The sequence below is a fragment of the Pongo abelii genome, chromosome 8 (genome assembly GCF_028885655.2).
Source record: "Pongo abelii isolate AG06213 chromosome 8, NHGRI_mPonAbe1-v2.0_pri, whole genome shotgun sequence".
NCBI lineage: Eukaryota > Metazoa > Chordata > Mammalia > Primates > Hominidae > Pongo > Pongo abelii.
The window spans coordinates 25,629,415-25,650,029 of record NC_071993.2 but is presented as its reverse complement, the minus strand read 5'-3'; the positions used below and the strand labels follow the sequence as shown (position 1 = coordinate 25,650,029).

At 38.4% G+C, this 20,615-nt stretch overlaps 1 protein-coding gene across 1 annotated transcript in view; it reads right to left on the bottom strand.

Moving 5' to 3' along the window:
- GPR158 (G protein-coupled receptor 158) overlaps positions 1 to 20,615 on the bottom strand; it is a 424,507-nt gene that overhangs the window by 113,685 nt on the left and 290,207 nt on the right. Inside the window, exon 5 of the mRNA XM_002820608.5 lies at positions 19,860 to 19,928. Within this exon, the coding sequence (XP_002820654.2) occupies positions 19,860 to 19,928 (69 nt within the window). The remainder of the gene's footprint in view (positions 1 to 19,859; positions 19,929 to 20,615) is intronic.

The window sequence follows — 20,615 nt, the reverse complement described above, 5'->3', positions numbered from 1 at the left end:
GTTGATAAAGGGGCATATCCTTAAGCATTCTGCATTCATAAAATCATGTAGTCCCCATAATGCTTTTATTATTTTCACTTTACAGATGAAGAAATAGAGATCTAAAGAGGTTAACTAACCCAAAGTCACACAGCTAGTGAGGGCCAGTTATAATCTGGCTCCACAGTCCATGCTCCTAACTGCTATACTGTAAAGCTCAAGATTGTTCAGATAAGTAAGCATGATTTAAAGTAGATACTGGGTACAGACATAAAAGAATGAAGAAGGTCAAAGTTGAAAGTAGGGTTTGAATTAGGATGTCATCTGAATATGTCTATTTTTGAATTAATCATGTTTATATGATCCCTGCCTTAGCCCATTTGGACTGCTCTAACAAAATGCCACAAACTGGGTAGCTTAAAAACAACAGAAATTTATTTCTCTGAGTCCTGGAGGCTGGGAAGATCAAGGCATCCATAGATTTGGTGTCTGACAAGGGCTCGCTTCCTCAGAGATAGCTTTCTTCTCACTCTAACCGTGGTGGAAAAAGTGAAGAGTCCCTTTCAGGCCTCTTTTAAAAGGGCACTAATCCCATTCATAAGGGCCCCACCATCATGCCTTAATCACCTCCAAAGGTTTACCTTGTAGTAGCATGATCTTGGGGGTTAGGTTTTCAACATGAATTTTGGGAGGACAGAAATATTCAGACCATAACAATCCCCAAAGCCTAGTGATAGCATTGAAAATAAATCTCAATTTGGAATACTCAAGGATAGACAAATCATACAGACTATACATATCTAATCACAAATAACATTTACTTTAGATAATTTATATGAAGTATTTTTAAAGATTTGTCAATAGTGATATTTTCACAAAATACCATGTATTTTCTTCATATTTCAGCAACTATAACATGAAGTTATTCATATAAAATAATGACAGTTTGAGATAAATGTATAACAAACTAAACTCATAAATTGAGACACTTTTCTGATAAATTCTGGAAAAGCATCTTGTTTTTCTCCTAAAAGTTCACATTGCCCTTTCTAATTTTAGCTATAGATCCAAATGCTCCATTCGATCTCACGTTTACATGGCTCTGGATCCTTTTAGGGTGGGTTTTTATTTATACGACTCTATTTAAGTATGATGTCTTTATATTTCTCTTCTTTTGCTATTTTCTTTAAATATCTACTTTACTGAACTGTGACTCTTTACAGACATTTGTAGCCCTTGACACTTAAAGTATGATTTACACTTTGTCAAAATGTCATCTACTTGTCATTTGAAAAAAATACTTGTAACCATTTTCAATGTGCTTCTAAGCCTTTTACAATTTTTTCCAATATATTTGAAGATAAACTATTTCTCAGGACACATTGCTGAACTCTGACAACTATTTTTTTCCTGTCTATAGCTATTTTCCTAATTATATTTCAAACATCTCTAGGTATTTCATATCTTCTTAGGTCAGACTGTTCACCTGTAAGACCACAGAGATAAACGCAGACATCACAGTATTAGTCGTCTGCTGACAGAGATGTCTGACAATTCTGAGAACGTTTCCCAGAGACTGTTAAAATTCTCTAAAATCGCATTTACATATAATACATAATATCTAAAGTACAGATTGTTAGCCTTTTAATTAACTGAAAAATTGCTTATCAGACTCTAGAAATGAATAATTACCTATGTGTCCTGGACCTGCATGGGAAAATTCAAGAAGCATTTTTGTATTCAAGGAAGAAACAGTAACTACTGGAAGAGACAGAAAGAGCCCCCGCCATGTTTTGCCCGTGAGCAAAGACATTAACTATAGAAAGAGAATTAGAAATGAACTGATACTTTACCCTTTTCAGAATTTTCTTTCTACATAGCTAAAACACTCCAGCTATGACATTGCTGCAGAGACAAAATTTCTTATCTTTCGACTCTAACTGTCTCACTGTCAAGTTTTCTATCATGCTAGAGCCAGCATCTTCTCATTTGTTCCCATGAAGGCAATCTCAGGATCATTGATGATGTTCTTAGTCTACTGCCAAATTGTGTCACTTCTGCCTTCACATCACCACTGAATCTGTTTCCATTTGATCCGACTGGAAGTTCTCTGCAATGATGGTGGTTTATTCTCATTTTAATGTTACAATTTTTGAGTTAACCTTTCCTTGCTTATTCTAAAATAATGAGTTCCTTAACTTCCTTTCACTGAGAAGTGACATTTGAGCAAAGACTTAAAGAAGATGAGAATGTGAGCCATGGAGATACGTGGGCTAAGAGTGCTCTAGGAAGAGGAAGCAGACAATGCCAAGGCTGCAGGGTGTGTGTGCCAGGCATGTTCAAGGAAGAGCAAACAGAACAGAAATGCTGTGGCAGAGGGAACAGAGCACAGTGAGGTAGGGCTTTAGGTGGGAGAGGTTAAGAACAGCCAGATTACATAGAACGTTATAGGTTAGAATTCCGGTCCCTTTATTATCGGTCTTTTCTATAAGCCCATAGGGAAATTAGAGATAAAGATTTAGAGAGACACAAAGATAAAAACAGAGATGCCAAGCTATACATTTATATTCTGTGTGCTGCATGTGTATAATTGCTTTAGTTAAAATTATATTGAAATTCAACAAACTTTTTAAGTGCTGTGATGGAAATAGATGCAGCAGACGTGGTCCTCATCTTGAAAGATTTACAATTAAAAAAATCTGATTATAACTTAAAACATCAAAAATAAATTTTAAAAGGTACAATAATTTGTTATTAATAATACAAGGGAAGAGCCACACTCCATAAGTTAATGTATGAAGAAATGTCTGAAAAATGTTCATTATTTAACAAATATTTTTTAAGCATCCAGTTCCATTAGGCACTGTTCCAGGTGCTGAAAAACAGCAGCGGATTCAGATTTTTGTCTTGAGAATTTAAATTCTTGGGTGAGGTGAGGAGAACAGAAAATAAATAAGTAAATAAGTACGTGTAAGAAATAAAGATAATAAAGTAACAGCATGTAAAAAATGATCAATTCTGTGCAAAAAGAGCAGGATGAGAGAGATCAGAAGTACTGTGAGGAGTGGGGCAGGCTGCAATTTAAAGTCGGGTAGTTGGGGTGAGCTTCATCAAGAAGAATTTATTTTAGCAAAGACATGAAAGAGGGGAGGAAGCAAGTTCCAGATGAAAGCAATAGTCAGTGCAAGCCCTTTGAGGTGGGAGTGTGCCTGGTCTGTCTGAGAACAATGAAGAGCCCAGTGTTACTGGAAAAGACGAGCAGGCTGAAGAGATAGTGTTACACGAGCAGATCATGAAGGTCTTTTCGGTCTCTAGGTTTCATTCTGAATGAAATAGGGAGCTAATGCGGGGTTTTGAGTGGGGGTAGCACTACCTGACTTAAGTTTAAAAAAGGATTTCTTGCTACTGTGTTGAAAATAGACTATAATAGGCAAAGAGTGGAGAACAGGGAGACTAGTTAAAGGGTTGTTTTAATAACCTAATACTCAATGATGGTGACTCGGGCAGGAGTGATAACAGTGAAAGTAATATGAAATGGTTAGGTTATTGATATGTTTTGAAGGTTGAACTAAGAGGACTTCTTGATGAGTTGGATATGTGACATGAGAGACAGAAGGAAGTCAAGATGACTCCAAGATTTTGTCTTGAGAAACAGAAAAAAATTGAATTGTTAGCAGCTGGAATTGGGGAACTTGCTGGAAGAGCAGGTTTGGTGGTGGTGGTGGGATTAGAAGTTAAGTTTCAGATGAATTAACTGCAATTTCTATCAGACTCCATGTAGAGATTTTGAATAGATACACGTACATACAAGTCTGGAATTCAAAAAAGAGATTTGAGCTGGAGATATAAATTTGGGTGGTGTTGGCACGCAGAGTATATTAAGCTATGAGAATGGATGAGATCATAAGGGAAAAGAGAAAAGACCCAAGAACTGAGTTATAGCTGTACCAAAAGGAAGGGAGACAGAGAATTCTTACAAGCCTACTTCAGAGTTCAGCAGGAAGCCTTGTTCCAGTCCTGAAACCGCAATCTGTTCATTAGATAATTGAATTTTAAGCCAAGCACAGTGGTTCATGCCTGTAATCTCAGTTTTCTGGGAGGCTGAGGTGAGAGGATTACATAAGGCTAGGGGTTCAAGACCAGCCTGGCCAATATAGTAAGACTTCATCTCTAAGAAAATTTAAAAAGTAGCCAGGCGTGGTGGCATACACCTATAGTCCCAGCTATTTAAAAGTCTAAGGTGGGAGGATCACTTAAGCCCAGAAGTCTGAGGGTACAGGGAGCTATGATCATGCCACTGTGCTCCAGCCTGGGCAACAGAGTGAGACCCTGTCTCTTAAAAAAAAGAATAGAATTTTAGGGCATGGAAGGCCAAAGCAGAACTAGGGAATTTTCTGGTAGAAACAAACAGCATCATCCCAGATTGGTGGGAGATTTAGAGACATGTCATCTTTGTTGATGTACCTGTGTGGCACACTAGCTAAAAAAGATAGCCAGAGCTAAGGTATGGTCAAACAGGAAGGCAAAGCACCAGATTATAACACAGCCTGAAAATCTGAGGCTCCATGTGATTTCAAAATGATGGAGTAGCCTCAGTCTGTTCCTCTCCGCCCAGTCCTCTACATGACTATGTATAAAACAGACACCCTAAAAACCTGCCTCATTCAAAAATCAAAAATAGAAAATCAAAACCATAATAAGCTACCAATTCACACTCATATGGATGGCTACTATAAAAATATAAAATGGAAAATAACAAGTCTTGGTGTGGATATGGAGAAGTTGAAACACTCTGCATTGCTGGTGGGAAGGAAAATGGTGCAGCCACTTTGGAAAAGAGTTTGGCGATTTCTCAAAAAGTTAAACATAGATTTACCATATGATGCAGCAATTCCACTTCTAGGCAAAGACCCAAAAAATTGAAATCAGGGATTCAAACAGATACTTGTACACTAATGTTCATAGCAGCATGCAGTAAATTCCTATAATTTGATGTTGCCTCAGCATGCATTGTGAATATAGGTTTAACTTTCTCATACACGGAACAGGGCCCAGTTATCCTTGACACAATTTCTAGCTCCCTGACCTCTCCTAGTTCCTTAAGGTGGTCAATCCAGGTATCTGGTTTATACATCACCTCCTGATGATCATCTTCTTGGGACATATACTCGACTCTATTTGACTCATCTCACTGACCCCCATAATCCACATAAATGCAGAAACTGCAGCTTGGCGTGCAGCGGCCACACCATGATGCTGCGGAATGCATGCCTGCTTGCTTTAAACCCATCAACTGGGACTCCCAGCAGGAAATCTGCTTGGGTGACACTCTGTACCCCAGTAAAGGTCTCAGTCCATAGGTCTGTCTCTGTCTGGCTCCCCACCTGCTGGTTGAGCTCATCATCCCTGTGACCTTTCCCTCAGCTCTTCCTGGTACCCCTAATCACTCATGAACCTCTAAGTAATAAACTGCTTCTGTGTTATTTATTTTGCTGTGTTGTCTCCTATGTGTCTGACTGACTGACACACTTGAGCCCAAATTTTCTCCCGATTGAGGTTCTTCTGGAGAGTGGCTATCTTGGCAGAAATAAACTCAGACAAGAGCCACGAAGGTGTCTTCCAGTATTAATACCTGATGAAAGGGACACCTGGTCACAGGCTGGACACTCAGGCAGCAGGCTGTCCACCAGGATAAACGAGTATCTCCTGAAAGGCATATGGTAAACATCCATGACAAGCCCAATACAGAGAAGTACAACAAGCATTATTCACAACAGCCCAAAGGTGAAAACAACCTAAGCGTCCAGCGACGGATGAATCAACAAAATGTGGTATATATCTATAATAAATTATTATTAAGCCATATAAAGAAATGAAATTCAGATACATGCTACAAGATAGATAAAGCTTGAAAACACTACGGCAAATGAAATAAGCCAGGGACTAAAGAATAAATGTTGTGTGATTCTGCTCATGTGAAGGGCCTGGAAAAGGCAATATCACAGAAACAAAGTATAACAGATGTTCAAAGGCTGGGGGAAGAGGGAATGGGAAGTTATTGTTTAATGAATACAGAGTTTTAGTTTGGGATGATGAAAAAGTTTTGGAAATAGATAAAAGTCATGGCTGCACAACACTGTGAATGTATTTAAAGCCACTGAATTGTGCATTTAAAATAGTTACAGTGGTAAGTTTTATGTTATGTATATTTTACCATAATGAAAAAGAATGGTTATAATAAAAATGAATAAAAATCAGAGAACCACCATGGCAGACTCTTTGTTTAAATATTGGTGGGAAGGGGGCAGATAAGGAATGTTAACAAAAGGGACATTATCAAATAAAACAGATAAAGATTCAAGTAGGTAATTCTCATGGCCTCAAAGAAATTATACAAAACATGTTCCTTCTGACAAATAAACTCAAAGAAAAAGATACTAGAGAGTAAAGAAGAGATAAGAAAAACAAAGAAGGACATAAAATGGCTCCAAGAAAGCAGGGATGTAGAGGAGAAAAATGAAAATAAAACAAAAACATTGGAGAGGTCACAGAAATATCAGAATCAACTCATGCAGGATAAACATAACTGAAATTGCTGTAAAGGTCATAGAATAAAGACTTGAGGAAACCACACAAAATAAAATGGAAAAGGACAAAGATATACAAATGACTAGAAAGATTAGAGATAAATGTAATGTACCCATAACTTATGTATCATGAAGAAGAGGAGAAATATAACAGAAAAAAATTAAAGATAATTTTTTTAAAATCTAGAAATAAAAGGGGTCTTAAATCTATATAATTGAAAGGGAATATCATAATTGAAATAAAATGATAAAGAACAATAAATTCAGGCCGGGCGTGGTGGCTCATACCTGTAATCCCAGCACTATGAGAGGCCGAGGTGGGTGGATCAATTGAGGTCAGGTGTTCGAGACCAGCCTGGCCAACATGGTGAAACCTCATCTCTATTAAAAATACAAAAACTAGCCTGGCGAGGTGGAAGGTGCCTGTAATCCCAGCTACCTGGGAGGCTGAGGCAGAAGAATCATTGGAACCCGGGAGGCGGAGGTTGCAGTGAGCAATATCGCACCACTGCACTCCAGCCTGACTAAAAAATGACTTTTATTGGCATCTGGAAAGAAGTATCAGGTCATCTACAGGAGAGAGAAATCAGGCTATCTTCAAGACCCAATAATATTCAGCCACTAGATACAAAGAAGGACGAAAGGAACTGTATTTGAGTTCAATTTCTTAGCGGTCACAGCTGGAGTCAAGTGATACTATCTCAAGTTGAAACATATAGCTAAATAAAAAATAATTAGCCCAGTCTTTTAAATGTATTACAATTTTTTTAACTTTAGAACTTTTAGAACCAATAATGCTTATCGTAAAATACATTAATCTAAAAATCATGGATTATAAATCACGCTGCTATAAAGACACATGCACACATATGTTTATTGCGGCACTATTCACAATAGCAAAGACTTGGAACCAACCCAAATGTCCATCAGTGATAGGCTGGATTAATAAAATGTGGCACACATACACCATGGAAAACTATGCAGCCATAAAAAATGATGAGCTCATGTCCTTTGCAGGGACATGGATGAAGCTGGAAACCATCATTCTCAGCAAACTATCACAAGGACAAAAACACCAAACGCCGCATGTTCTCACTCATAGGTGGGAACTGGACAATGAGAGCACTTGGACACAGGAGGGGGAACATCACACACCGGGGCCTGTTGTGGGGTGGGGGGAGGGAGGAGGGATAGCATTAGGAGATATACCTAATGTAAATGAGAAGTTAATAGGTGCAGCACACCAACAAGGCACATGTATACATATGTAACAAACCCACATGTTGTGCACATGTACCCTAGAACTTAAAGTATAATAATAAAAAAGTGAAAAAAATTAGTAATATCTGGGTTTTGTTAAACTAATAAAGATCACAATTAGTATCTTTTATAAAATCTCATAGATTAATCCACCATCCATCCATTTTTCTCCTCTCTCTATATATATACACACACACACACATACACATGCATTATATATTTCATCTATTTCTATTTCTCTCTACATGTATCTACACATCTGTCTCATATAATTAAATGTACATAATGACTATTTCTGGATGATAATGACTTTGGTTGATCTTTTACCTTTTTCATTGTGTTCTTTAATTTTGTTCTACTTTGTAAATATTGAGAGATTATTATATTTCACTAAAGCAATAAGGTATTTTCAAGAGGCATTTTCTAACTGGTGTTTACTGTAGCAAAGATGATAACCTGTTGCTTTTCACTGACAAAGTAAAGCCAAGATTCCAACTCTCAATTTTTTAAGGCTAAGTTTATTAAAAACTCTTTCAACTAAAGGAAGATTATTGGTTAGTTCCTCATACATCACTGATTGGAGTAAGGCTCTTAACCATACATCCTAGAATATGCACACTGGGCAGCTTCCATGCCTTTACATGATGACAGCCACTCCCACCAATGATCAGACTTCTCTCTGATGGGTTGAGTACAGAAGAGGAGACAAGCCAAGTGGATAAATGGAACTACACAGAACTTCTGGGTATCTATGGCTATTTCTTCTATTTCTCTAACCTACACTATAGAAGAGAACAAAGTGTCTTGGCATCCCATTCTTCAAGCTTCCTGAAAAGTCCAGATCTCTGATGTCTTTTGCTCTCTATATGAGCCAGTATTCCTGAAATCCTCCAACAGTTTAGGGATTAAGAGTCTAATATTCCCATACTTTCTGAGCTATGTTGACATAAAACGGCTATCCCCATACTATTGTGTTCCCAATAGTCATGTTATGTTCATAAGTATTTAACTTTATTTCCAATTTCGTTTTTTTTTTTTTTCTCTTGTATCAATCCAAATGGCTCTAAAGGGCACCAAGTGAGATGGATTCTACGGATCAGCTTAAAAACCATAGTCTACTTGTAAAGTTGGGAGAACTTTCTGTTGTCTGTCATGGAAGTCAATCTGTCACAGAAGTGAACTGCTACCATTCTGCCCTAAAACGAACCAGGGCTCTTTGGAGAAAAGGCGGATTGCAGGGTTGAGGGAGTGAAGTATAAAATGAGTTTGGAACATTCTGTTGCACTAGAACACAGAAAAGTGCTCAAAGAATGATGGTGTCATATCAAAAGGATACAGGAGCCAGCCTAAAGGGGTTCTCGCTGCCAAATCTAAAGCAATTTTAGCAATGAAAATAAATAATAGTAATGGATCAAAACTTGGCTGCTTTAGCTATATTCTCATTGTTTCATTCTCCCTCTCCACTTTCAACTCCCTCCTTTATCTCCCTTCCTTTAAGCTGTAATCATAGGATCAAATTCTCTTGTTTTTCTTCTGCTTCAGGGTAATACCTATGCTCTGGATGGGTTTTTTCTACATTGGAAGAAACTGGAGTTAAAAAAAGTCTTAAGTTTTAGTTTAAGGTTTTGGGGTGATCATTGAAGAAAACAATCTCTTAACTGACACAGGTTCTACACCAGTAAAACCAACCTGATGTTAGCATGGAACATAAAATTGCCTTTTTTATAGGTAAGATGATTGAATATCAGAAACTTCAGATGGCTCAATGACATGGTCCATCCAAGCTCCTCGGGAACTTACACTGAGTCTTAGAACCAAACCCTGAGCCATTAGGAATTGATTCCTGGTTTCAGTCATCCTCTGTGCCTTTTTTTTCCTAATGAAGAAGGGTGACTGGTGAAGGCGTACAACATGGGCCTTCCCAGCCTCCCGTTTGATGTCATTTGAATATCACATTCATATCCTCTGTGAGAAGTACTGCCGTGCAGGGAAAAGAACAGCAGACCAGAAGTTAAGAGAATGGATTTAATTCTTGGCTTTCTCATTATCCAGCTGAAAAAAAAGGTGGATGAATCTGAATCATAATCGCTCTCAGCCTCTCTTCTTGCATTTGCGAAATAAAGAGGCTGGAGAAAGACTGAGTTGTATATGGTATCCCTTCTAGTTCTAATACTTTGCAGTTCTTCTTATAAGACCGGGATAGGGAGGAACAACCTGAACATAAGTATTACTTACATATGCATTGGAGTCCTTTATAGGAAGACATATCTACCAACCAAATAAAGTAACCAAGGTTAGAGGGGAAAGAAAAAAATAAAAACCCTTATTAAATGAAACTGATGGTTTAGTCAAGGCAGAACAAACTTCTAGATTTTAAATTACAAAGAATGTGCTCTACTAATCCATAAAATGTCTTTTTAAATGTAATTTAGCAAAAAATACACTTTAGTTTTTTCTTAAAAGTCTCTTCTCTTTCTTTTATAAATTATACAAAAGTTGCTAGGTGATTATGAATAGTGATCACTTGTTCACAAATGTACGGACTTCAAATCATGCGCCTCTTTTGAGAATCTGTAAGAAAACGTTTGAATGCTTCAGCTCTCTGCTACCCAATATAACAATGCTAAATTTAGTCAGATTTTGGTTTGTCCTCATCTGCACAATGATGATAATCTCTAATTTGGACTTTCCAATATAAGCATTGTTATGAAATCATCTGTAGTCTAAGATTGCTTAGAAAAGGCAAAAATAACCTTAATTCTTGCAAATCTGAACAACAATATGCAGCATATAAAGAAGAAAAGGCTCATTGCATAACTCAGAAGAACAGTGAATATCCACAAAGCCTACTTCCATGGAGTTAGCTAGCCCTAAAAACAATTCTATTTTATTCAAATATGCTTTTAAAAAAATTGTAACCTCCCAGTAGAACTTTCATGAGCAATTCTAGTATAATCCACACCAGGAACACAGACAGTAGGTAAGGTATTTAACAAACAAGAAAGATATTAGTCACATTTATACCAACAAATTATTAGATTTTTTGGCTATATTTGGATACTTAGTCACCTTAACCACTTAATACAGGTCTTCCTTATAGCAAAATTCTAGGCAAAAGTTATACACTTGTTTCCATAAAACCAAACGAAGCCCATGAGTCCAGTCCAACAACCAGGTTATTCTTCGCCTTTAATCTCCTTTTCCCCTGTATTTTATGCTACATCCAAATCTTTATTAAATAACATGGTCCTTTCTATCTTCAGAGCATAAGCCCTAAATTAAAACCAAGGTGCAGAGTTATTATCTCGAGCCATTACAAAAAGAATTTATGTTCTGAAAGATAAAATAGCTAGTTAAGCATGAAGTCAATAATATGTGGTATCCTAATGTTTCTGTTGGGTGGAATTTGTTTGGTAAGCCTCCATTTTTGTTTTTTTCCTTACAAGCATATTAGAATTATCATGAAGTACACAGTCTTTTTCTTTTAATGTGTCAGTCCTCTGTATCTGTTATCACCATAAGTACAGGTCAATCAGATATCTTTTAAAATTGAATCTCAGTCAAGGAAAGATTCCCTGGTAACTGCTTTTAACATTTAGTAACCTGACACTTGCTATTCTTTCAAATGTCATACTTTATTCTAGAGTATTTCTATTTAAGAAGCTTTACAATTCTTCTACAGATTATAGGACTATGCTCATTAGTACAACCATTTGTTTTGAATAAGCATGAATATTAGAAGCCAAAATGAAATGAATTTCTGCTAAGTCCCAAAAATAACATGAGAAAGTGTTTTTATTGTCTAACTGCAGGTGCTAAATAAATATAAATAAGGGCCCTCATTCTTAGTCTTCCACAATCAAGCAGAGTCTTTGGAGGGTGCTTCAACAGGACAGTAGGCACCGGTTTATGGTACATTTCTAAGTTCATCTAAGTATAACTTGTTCACTCATTCCATGCCTATTTACTGTGCTTCTACTACGGTGACAGGCACTGGGCTAATTGCAGCAGATGCAGTGCTGAGCAAGACAGAAACGTGCCCTACCCTCACAGAATTTAATATCTGTGCAAGAGAATGACATTATCAAATAATCAGACTTTCGAATGTGTAATTACAAATTGAAACACATGTTGTCAAGAAAGAGCAGGATTCCATGAGAAGTTATTGCAAGGAATCTGACTCAGATTAGGGGTCAAGGAAAGCATTTCTGAAAAACTTCTAGAAATCTAGAAGATGACTATATACTAATTAGCCTAAAGGATGGTAGGGTAGGGGTGAGGAAAAGGAAAAGAGCAAGATTCTTCAAAACCAAAAAAATGTAGGTGAAGAGGTCCTATCACAAGGGGTATCTTAGTTTCCTATAGCCACTATAAATAGTGTCATAAACTTAGTGGCTTTAAACAACATGGACTTACTATTTTACAGTTCTGGAGGTCCTATGCCCAAAATGAGTCTTAAGGAACTAAAATCAAGGTGTTGCAGAGCTGCCTTCCTTGTAGAGGGTCTAGGGAAGAACTTATTTACTAGACTTTTCCAGCCTCTAGAGGCTGCCTGCATTCTTGGGCTTGCAACCTCCCTCATTTATCTTCAAAGTTGGCAATGCCAGCCAATCTTTTTCATCATGCCATCTATTTGGTTCTCTCTCTTCTGCTTCCCTCTTTTCACTTAGGATCCATGATCACACCCAGATAATCCAGGATAATCTCCCCATCTCAAAGTTTTTAACATAATCATATCAGCAAAGTCCATTTTTCCATGTAAGGTAACATATTCAAACAGGTTCCAGGGATCAGGATTGTGGACATTGTTGGAGACCATTATTATGTCTATCATGAAAGAGATCACGTTTTATCTGAGAACTGAAATAAGGTCAGGGTGGTTGGAGAGTAGAAAGTGAGAAGAAAGGTAATATAAGACGAGGCTGGGGAGACAGGCAAAGACTATAAACACCTCTACACAAATAAACTAGAAAATCTAGAAGAAATGGATAAATTCCTCGACACATACACTCTCCTGAGACTACACCAGGAAGAAGTTGAATCCCCAAATAGACTAATAACAGGATCTGAAAGTGAGGCAATAATTAACAGCCTACCAACCAAAAAAGTCCAGGACCAGATGGATTCACAGCCGAATTCTACCAGAGGTACAAGGAGGAGCTGGTACCATTCCTTCTGAAACTATTCCAATCAAAAGAAAAAAAGGGAATCCTCCCTAACTCATTTTATGAGGCCAGCATCATCTTGATACCAAAGCCTGGCAGAGACACAACAAAAAAAGAATTTTAGACCAATATCCCTGATGAACATCGACGCAAAAATTCTCAATAAAATACTGGCAAACCGAATCCAGCAGCACATCAAAAAGCTTATCCACCATGATCAAGTGGGCTTCATCCCTGGGATGCCAGACTGGTTCAACATATGCAAAACAATAAACGTAATCCATCATATAAACAGAACCAAAGACAAAAACCACGATTATCTCAATAGATGCAGAAAAGGCCTTTGACAAAATTGAACAGCTCTTCATGCTAAAAACTCTCAATAAATTAGGTATCAATGGGATGTATCTCAAAATAATAAGAGCTATTTATGACAAACCCACAGCCAATATCATACTGAATGGGCAAAAACTGGAAGCATTCCCTTTGAAAACCAGCACAAGACAGGGATGCCCTCTCTCACCACTCCTATTCAACATAGTGTTGGAAGTTCTGGCCAGGGTAATCAGGCAGGAGAAAGAAATGAAGGGTATTCAATTAGGAAAAGAGGAAGTCAAATTGTCCCTGTTTGCAGATGACATGATTCCATATTTAGAAAACCCCAGTGTCTCAGCCCAAAAATCTCTTTAAGCTGATAAGCAACTTCAGCAAAGTCTCAGGATACAAAATCAATGTGCAAAAATCACAAGCATTCTTATACACCAATAACAAACAGAGAGCCAAATCATGAGTGAACTCCCATTCACAGTGCTTCAAAGAGAATAAAATACCTAAGAATCCAACTTATAAGGGACGTGAAGGACCTCTTCAAGGAGAACTACAAACCACTGCTCAATGAAATAAAAGAGGACACAACCAAATGAAAGAACATTCCATGCTCATGGGTAGGAAGAATTAATATCATGAAAATGGCCATACTGCCCAAGGAAAATTATACATTCAATGCCATCCCCATCAAGCTACCAATGACTTTCTTCACAGAATTGGAAAAAACTACTTTAAAGTTCATATGGAACCAAAAAAGAGCCCACATTGTCAAGTCAATCCTAAGCTAAAACAACAAAGCTGGAGGCATCACACTACCTGACTTCAAACTATACTACAAGGCTATAGTAATCAAAACAGCATGGTACTGGTACCAAAACAGAGATATAGACCAATGGAACAGAACAGAGCCCTCAGAAATAATACCACACATCTACAACCATCTGATCTTTGGCAAACCTGACAAAAACAAGAAATGAGGAAAGGATTCCCTATTTAATAAATGGTGCTGGGAAAACTGGCTAGCCATATGTAGAAAGCTGAAACTGGATCCCTTCCTTACACCTTATACAAAAATTAATTCAAAATGGATTAATTACCAATTAAAGCTGAAACTGGATCCCTTCCTTACACCTTATACAAAAACTAATTCAAAATGGATTAAAGACTAAAACCATAAAAACCCTAGAAGAAAACCTAGGCAATACCATTCAGGACATAGGCATGGGTAAGGACTTCATGTCTAAAACACCAAAAGCAATGGCAACAAAAGCCAAAATTGACAAATGGGATCTAATTAAACTAAAGAGCTTCTGCACAGCAAAAGCAACTACCATCAGAGTGAACAGGCAACGTATAGAATGGGAGAAAATTTTTGCAATCTACTCATCTAACAAAGGGCTAATATCCAGAATCTACAAAGAACACAAATGTACAAGAAAAAAACAAACAACTCCATCAAAAAGTGGGTGAAGGATATGAACAGACACTTCTCAAAAGAAGACATTTACGCACCCAACAGACACATGAAAAAATGCTCATCATCACTGGCCATCAGAGAAATGCAAATCAAAACCACAATGAGATACCATCTCACACCAGTAAGAATGGTGATCATTAAAAAGTCAGGAAACAACAGGTGCTGGAGAGGATATGGAGGAATAGGAACACTTTTACACTGTTGGTGGGACTGTAAACTAGTTCAACCATTGTGGAAGAGAGTGTGGCAATTCCTCAAAGATCTAGAACTAGAAATACCACTTGACCCAGCAATCCCATATTACTGGGTATATACCCAAAGGATTATAAATCGTGCTGCTGTAAAGACACACGCACACGTATGTTTATTGTGGCACTGTTCACAATAGCAAAGACTTGGAACCAACCCAAATGTCTATCAATGAGAGACTGGGATTAAGAAAATGTGGCACATATACACCATGGAATACTATGCAGCCATAAAAAAGGATGAATTCATGTCCTTTGTAGGGGCATGGATGAAGCTGGAAACCATCATTCTCAGCAAACTATCACAAGGACAAAAAACCAAACACCGCATGTTCTCACTCATAGGTGGGAATTGAACAATGAGAACACTTGGACACAGGGCAGGGAACATCACACACTGGGGCCTGTTGTGGGGTTGGGGGAGGGGGGAGGGGGGAGGGATAGCATTATGAGATATACCTAATATAAATGACGAGTTAATGGGTGCAGCACACCAACATGGCCCATGTATACACATGTAACAATCCTGCACATTGTGCACATGTACCCTAGAACTTTAATAATAATAATAATAATAAAAGAAGACATCAAAGAGGTGACAGACTAGATTTGACATTTTTAAATCCCTCTGGCCACTGGGTGGAAAATTGATTTTAAAATAGCAGAGGTTCAGAAAAAAAAGATAATAGTAGCAACAGATATTCAGATAATTAAACATTTTCATCAGGTTACTGAGGTCATTTCAGATATTTCATTCTTTATTAGGTGATCTGATGACTTTGGTTAAATATCTGCCCTAGGGTTCTGTGGGAAAGATTAAATGTTAACATGCATGACACTCCGTTTATACAGGAAGTGTACCAATAATAAACACTAGCTCTTTATACTGCTGCATTGCTTCTGTTACTAATTATTATGCATAACTCTATGCTAGAAAATTAGAAAACTTAAGTAATACGGATGACTTTATGAAAAAATTAATACTGATTGTCTTAGTCTGTGCTGCTATAACAAAATACCTGAGACTGGGTAATTTACAAAGAATACAAATTTATTTCTCACAGTGTTGGAGGCTGAAAAATGCAAGATCAAAGTGTCAGCATCTGGTTTCTGGTGAGGGCCTTCTTGCTGTGTGGAAGGGAGAAGAACAAAAAGGGCCAAACTCCCTCCACCAAGCTCTTTTACATGTAAGGGCAATAACCCATACATGAGGGCTCTAAACACCTCTGAAAATACCCCACTTCTCAACACCATTACATTAGAGATTAAGTTTCTAACACATAAATTTTGGAGTACACAGTCAGATCATAGCACTGATTATATGTAAATATATCTCTATTTTAAGAATAAATAGAAAAATTATTTCGAGACCTGAATAAAGAACACTCGATCTACACACTGAGTGCAGGAAAAGGATTAGAAAATGATGTTATAGAGGGGCAGTGTCCTAATTACATTAAGCCTCAGTGGCCACAGGAAGGATTTTGGCTGTTACTCTAAATTGGGGAATCTTTGGGGAGTTTTGAGAAGAGGAGTGACATGGTCAGTCTAATTTTCATGTTAAAACTGGCTGACATTTTGAAAATAGATTCTAGGCGGCTAGCATGGAATAAGAGAGGCTAATAGGAGAACATGGCAACAATCCAGGAGGGGTGGGTCACAGGTGACACCAGGTGGCAGCAGTGAATGTGGGAGGGGCTCATTAGATTCTTGCTGCACCTTTTTTTTTTTTTTTGAGATGGAGTCTCACTTTGTTGCCCAGGCTGGAATGCAGTGGCACAATCTCGGCTCACTGCAACCTCCACCTCCCAGGTTCACACCATTCTCCTGCCTCAGCCTCCTAAGTAGCTGGGACTACAGGCGCCTGCCACTGCGCCTGGCTAATTTTTTGTATTTTCAGTAGAGACAGGGTTTCACCATGTTAGACAGGATGGTCTCGATCTCCTGACCTCATGATCCACCCACCTTGGCCTCCCAAAGTGCTGGGATTACAGGTGTGAGCCACCAGGCCCGGCCGATTCTTGCTGTATCTTTAAAGGTTTTCTAATGTGAGAGAAAGAGTGGTATCAATAACGACTCCTAGGCTTTTGGCCTGAGTAACCAGAAGGATAGAGCTGCCATCAGTGGACACTGGAAGGCTGAATCTGAGGGGGAGATCAGTGCCTCTGTTGAAAACATGATAGGGAATTCTGCTGGACATGCAAATGGAATGGTTGCCTAAGCAGCTGAATATGAGTTGGGAGCTCAGGAGAAAGGTTTGGGCTGCAGATATAAATTCGGCAGTCATTGGCATATAAATAGTACTTAAACTTTGAGGCTAGATGAGATCACCAAGTGAGAGTGTACATTAAGAAAAGCTACAAGAACTCAGTCCTGAGGCATTCAAGTATGAAGAAGTGGGAGTTAGAATGAAGAATCAACAAAGCAGGCTGAGACGGAGCAGGGAGTGAGGTAAAACAAAAACCAGAAAGAATCTGGTGTCCCGGCAGCCCTACCTTTCCTTCTCTTACACCTACTCACCTTTCAGGTCTCTGCCAAGGGATATTTTATTCCCTAAACTTGATTAGATATCTCTCCTAAGTGCCTCCACAGCATCCTGTCTTTACTGCTTTCTTAGTGTTTGTCACATTGTATTATCATTGTTTGCATTAACTCATCTCTTCCTCTACACTGTAAGCTGCTTGAAAGCAGAAATCAAGTTTGTCTTGCTCATAGAGTATTCCCATAAATTAGCATAGTGCTTGGCACACAATAACCACTGAATGTAAGTTGGCTGTGTTGAACTTGTAAAGTCAGTACTTATCTTCTGGTTTCAGACATGTTACTGGTATGCTAGCGTCCACTATGATTACCTAAGCCACTAGCACCATACATACATTTATTTCATCATGCTTATTTTACTATGTAACAATTTCAGTTTTTCCAACATTAATTGGTGTGTCTCATGGTTCTGATTCAGGTAGAGGAGAAGAAAGAAGGAAAGCGATACTTATTTGTATATATTACGCATACATACCAACTTTGCCTTTCATATGTAGTCACATTTAAGCATACAACCTTCCTCACAAATTTGGGAAGAAAACTATAATTAGCTCCATTTTATAAGAAAAAAACAAGGTTTAGGAATGTTAAGTAACTTGTCTAAGGTCATTCAAATGGTAAAAACCAGGATTTAAATATCTGTAAAGAACTTGCGTTAGAGTAGGCAGATAGCCAGACATGAGCAGAAGTGGGGAGTCTCTGAAAAAGGGAAGTCCAAAAAATTTCACACCCCAGAAGTTGCATGATAGATATGAGCAGAGAGAGGGGAAACACCTATGTAGAAAGGAACGCCCCCAAACACTCCTTAAGATGCCCAATGATCACTCATTCTGCAGTTAACTGTCAGAATGTAGCTAGCTACATGCTGAGAAGAGGGAAAGAGGGCAAAGGAGAAATTCCTAAGAGATACACAGGTGCAATAAGTACAGATTTAACCACGATATGACCTTCCTGGGATGGTGGTATGGAGCAATGCTGCCATTAGGCAGAATTCATATCTAATGCTAGGAGGCACGTGTAGATCCACAGACAGCAAGGGAGAATTCTACAAACCTGGGGCGGGAACTGGGTGGGGACTTGAGGCAGAAGTGGGAAACTAGTCAGAGACAAAGGCAGAGACTTGAGACACAGACAGGAACTTAAAGGGTCTGACATAATAAAATCAGCAATGCAGAACCTTAGAGCTGCTGGCTCATCCTCTTTCAAGCAGCCGGCTTTGCCCCGTCTTTCCGAGTGTACTGTTCTCTGCTACTACTTTCCATCCAGACCAGCCCACTCTTCTCTTGACGTGTACTTTGAGGACCAAGCTCTGATTTTTTTCTTTATCTTGCCCAAATTCCTATCTAAGGGGTCTGGGGAGTCATGCCCTACAAACCATAAATTCTCATTAGATAGGTTTTATTTAACCCTCTGTCTCATGACTTACTTTCCAATCTGACTCTGGCGTAACAGTATGTGACAAAGAAGAAAATCATAATATTTTTACCCCAAAACATGTTTCTGTGCCATATTTTGAAATGGCCCTGCAAAGCCGTCTTTTGTGGGGGCAAATTTTCATCTGTAAAGAGTCTCTATTAACATAGCTAGATGTTTTTCTTCCAGGCCCTCCCAATCCTGAAGATACTAACTGAGTGGCTAGCACCTTTTAACAGTCTGAATAGGAAACATCTGTCATCTATCCTCTCTAAGGGCAGCCACTATGAGACTTCAAAAGAACCTTGGTCTCCACAGTCTTTTATCTTAACCTGAACATTTCCTTTCTATTGATCCCAGGTCTTTAGACAGATTCAACCAATTGTCAACCAGAAAATGTTTAAATTTACCTATAGTCTGGAAGTCCCCCACACTTCAAATTGTCCTGCCTTTCTGGGCCAAACCAACGTATTGCTCCAATCTGATTGAAGTCTCATGCCTCCCTAAAATGTATAAAACCAAGCTGCACCCCAACCACCCTGGGCACATGCTCTCAGGACTTCCTGAGGGCTGTGTCAGGGGCCATGGTCACTCATATTTGGCTTAGATTAAATCTCTTCAAATATTTTAGAGTTTGACTCTTTTAATCAACAACTTCCTTCAATAAACCTTTGCTTACTTTACTAATTGTCTCTTGGCCAAATTCTTTCTTTCAAGTAAGACAAGAGGCAAAAACTCCACACTTCCTGGTAACACCAGGGTGTGTGTATGTGTGTGTGTGTGTGTATGTGTGTAAACAGTAGCTTTACAGTATGCAACATAAAATAAATTTCTACTTTAAAAACATAATTCTGTTACTTACTGGAAAGTATAGGAGCAGAGATCCAAAAAGGATCGTTTCCAACAGGATAAGGCCTGATGCCCGGATGCTCTGAAAAACAAAATAAAAACGTCATTACTAACTTACATTTCTAAGACTGGAGAATTCACGCTATTGTGAAAATGCCACAATGCAGTAGGATAGCATTCTTTGGGGGCAATTAAATAAATTAATGAAAATTGGTTAGTATTCAGGTGGGTAAAAAACTAGAACATGCAAAAAGACTGATTATAAAGGTGATGATAGGCTTAATAATATCGCCAGTGGCTTCATGAGATTTTGTCCTCTAAAATTTGTATCATTAAACAGTCTGAGCAGCTAAGAACACTATTTTGAAGATACTTTTGAGACGAGGAGTCTTCTCCCGATTGAAGGTCTTTTCTCGATCGAAGGGTTCGTGGTCTCACGGGCTTCAGGTAATGAAGCCGTGGACCACAGTGGCGAGTGTTACAGCTCGATTAGAGAAACAGACCAAAAGAGTGTGTGGTGTCAAGATTTATTAAAGCGAAAGTGAAAGTAAAGCTTCCGGACAGCGGAAGGGGACCCGGAAGGGTTGCTGTTTCTGGCTTGGGTGTCTTATGCTTATATCCCCTTATGACCCCTCCCCTTTTCCTTTTTCTGTCCTATAGAATTAGCTTATTTTCTATCCACCTGTGAGTTGGTGGGCCTGATTGGTTAAAAACATCAGGCTGCAGCTAGAGCTTAAACTTCCCTTTGATTGGTTGAAGTTTTAATCCC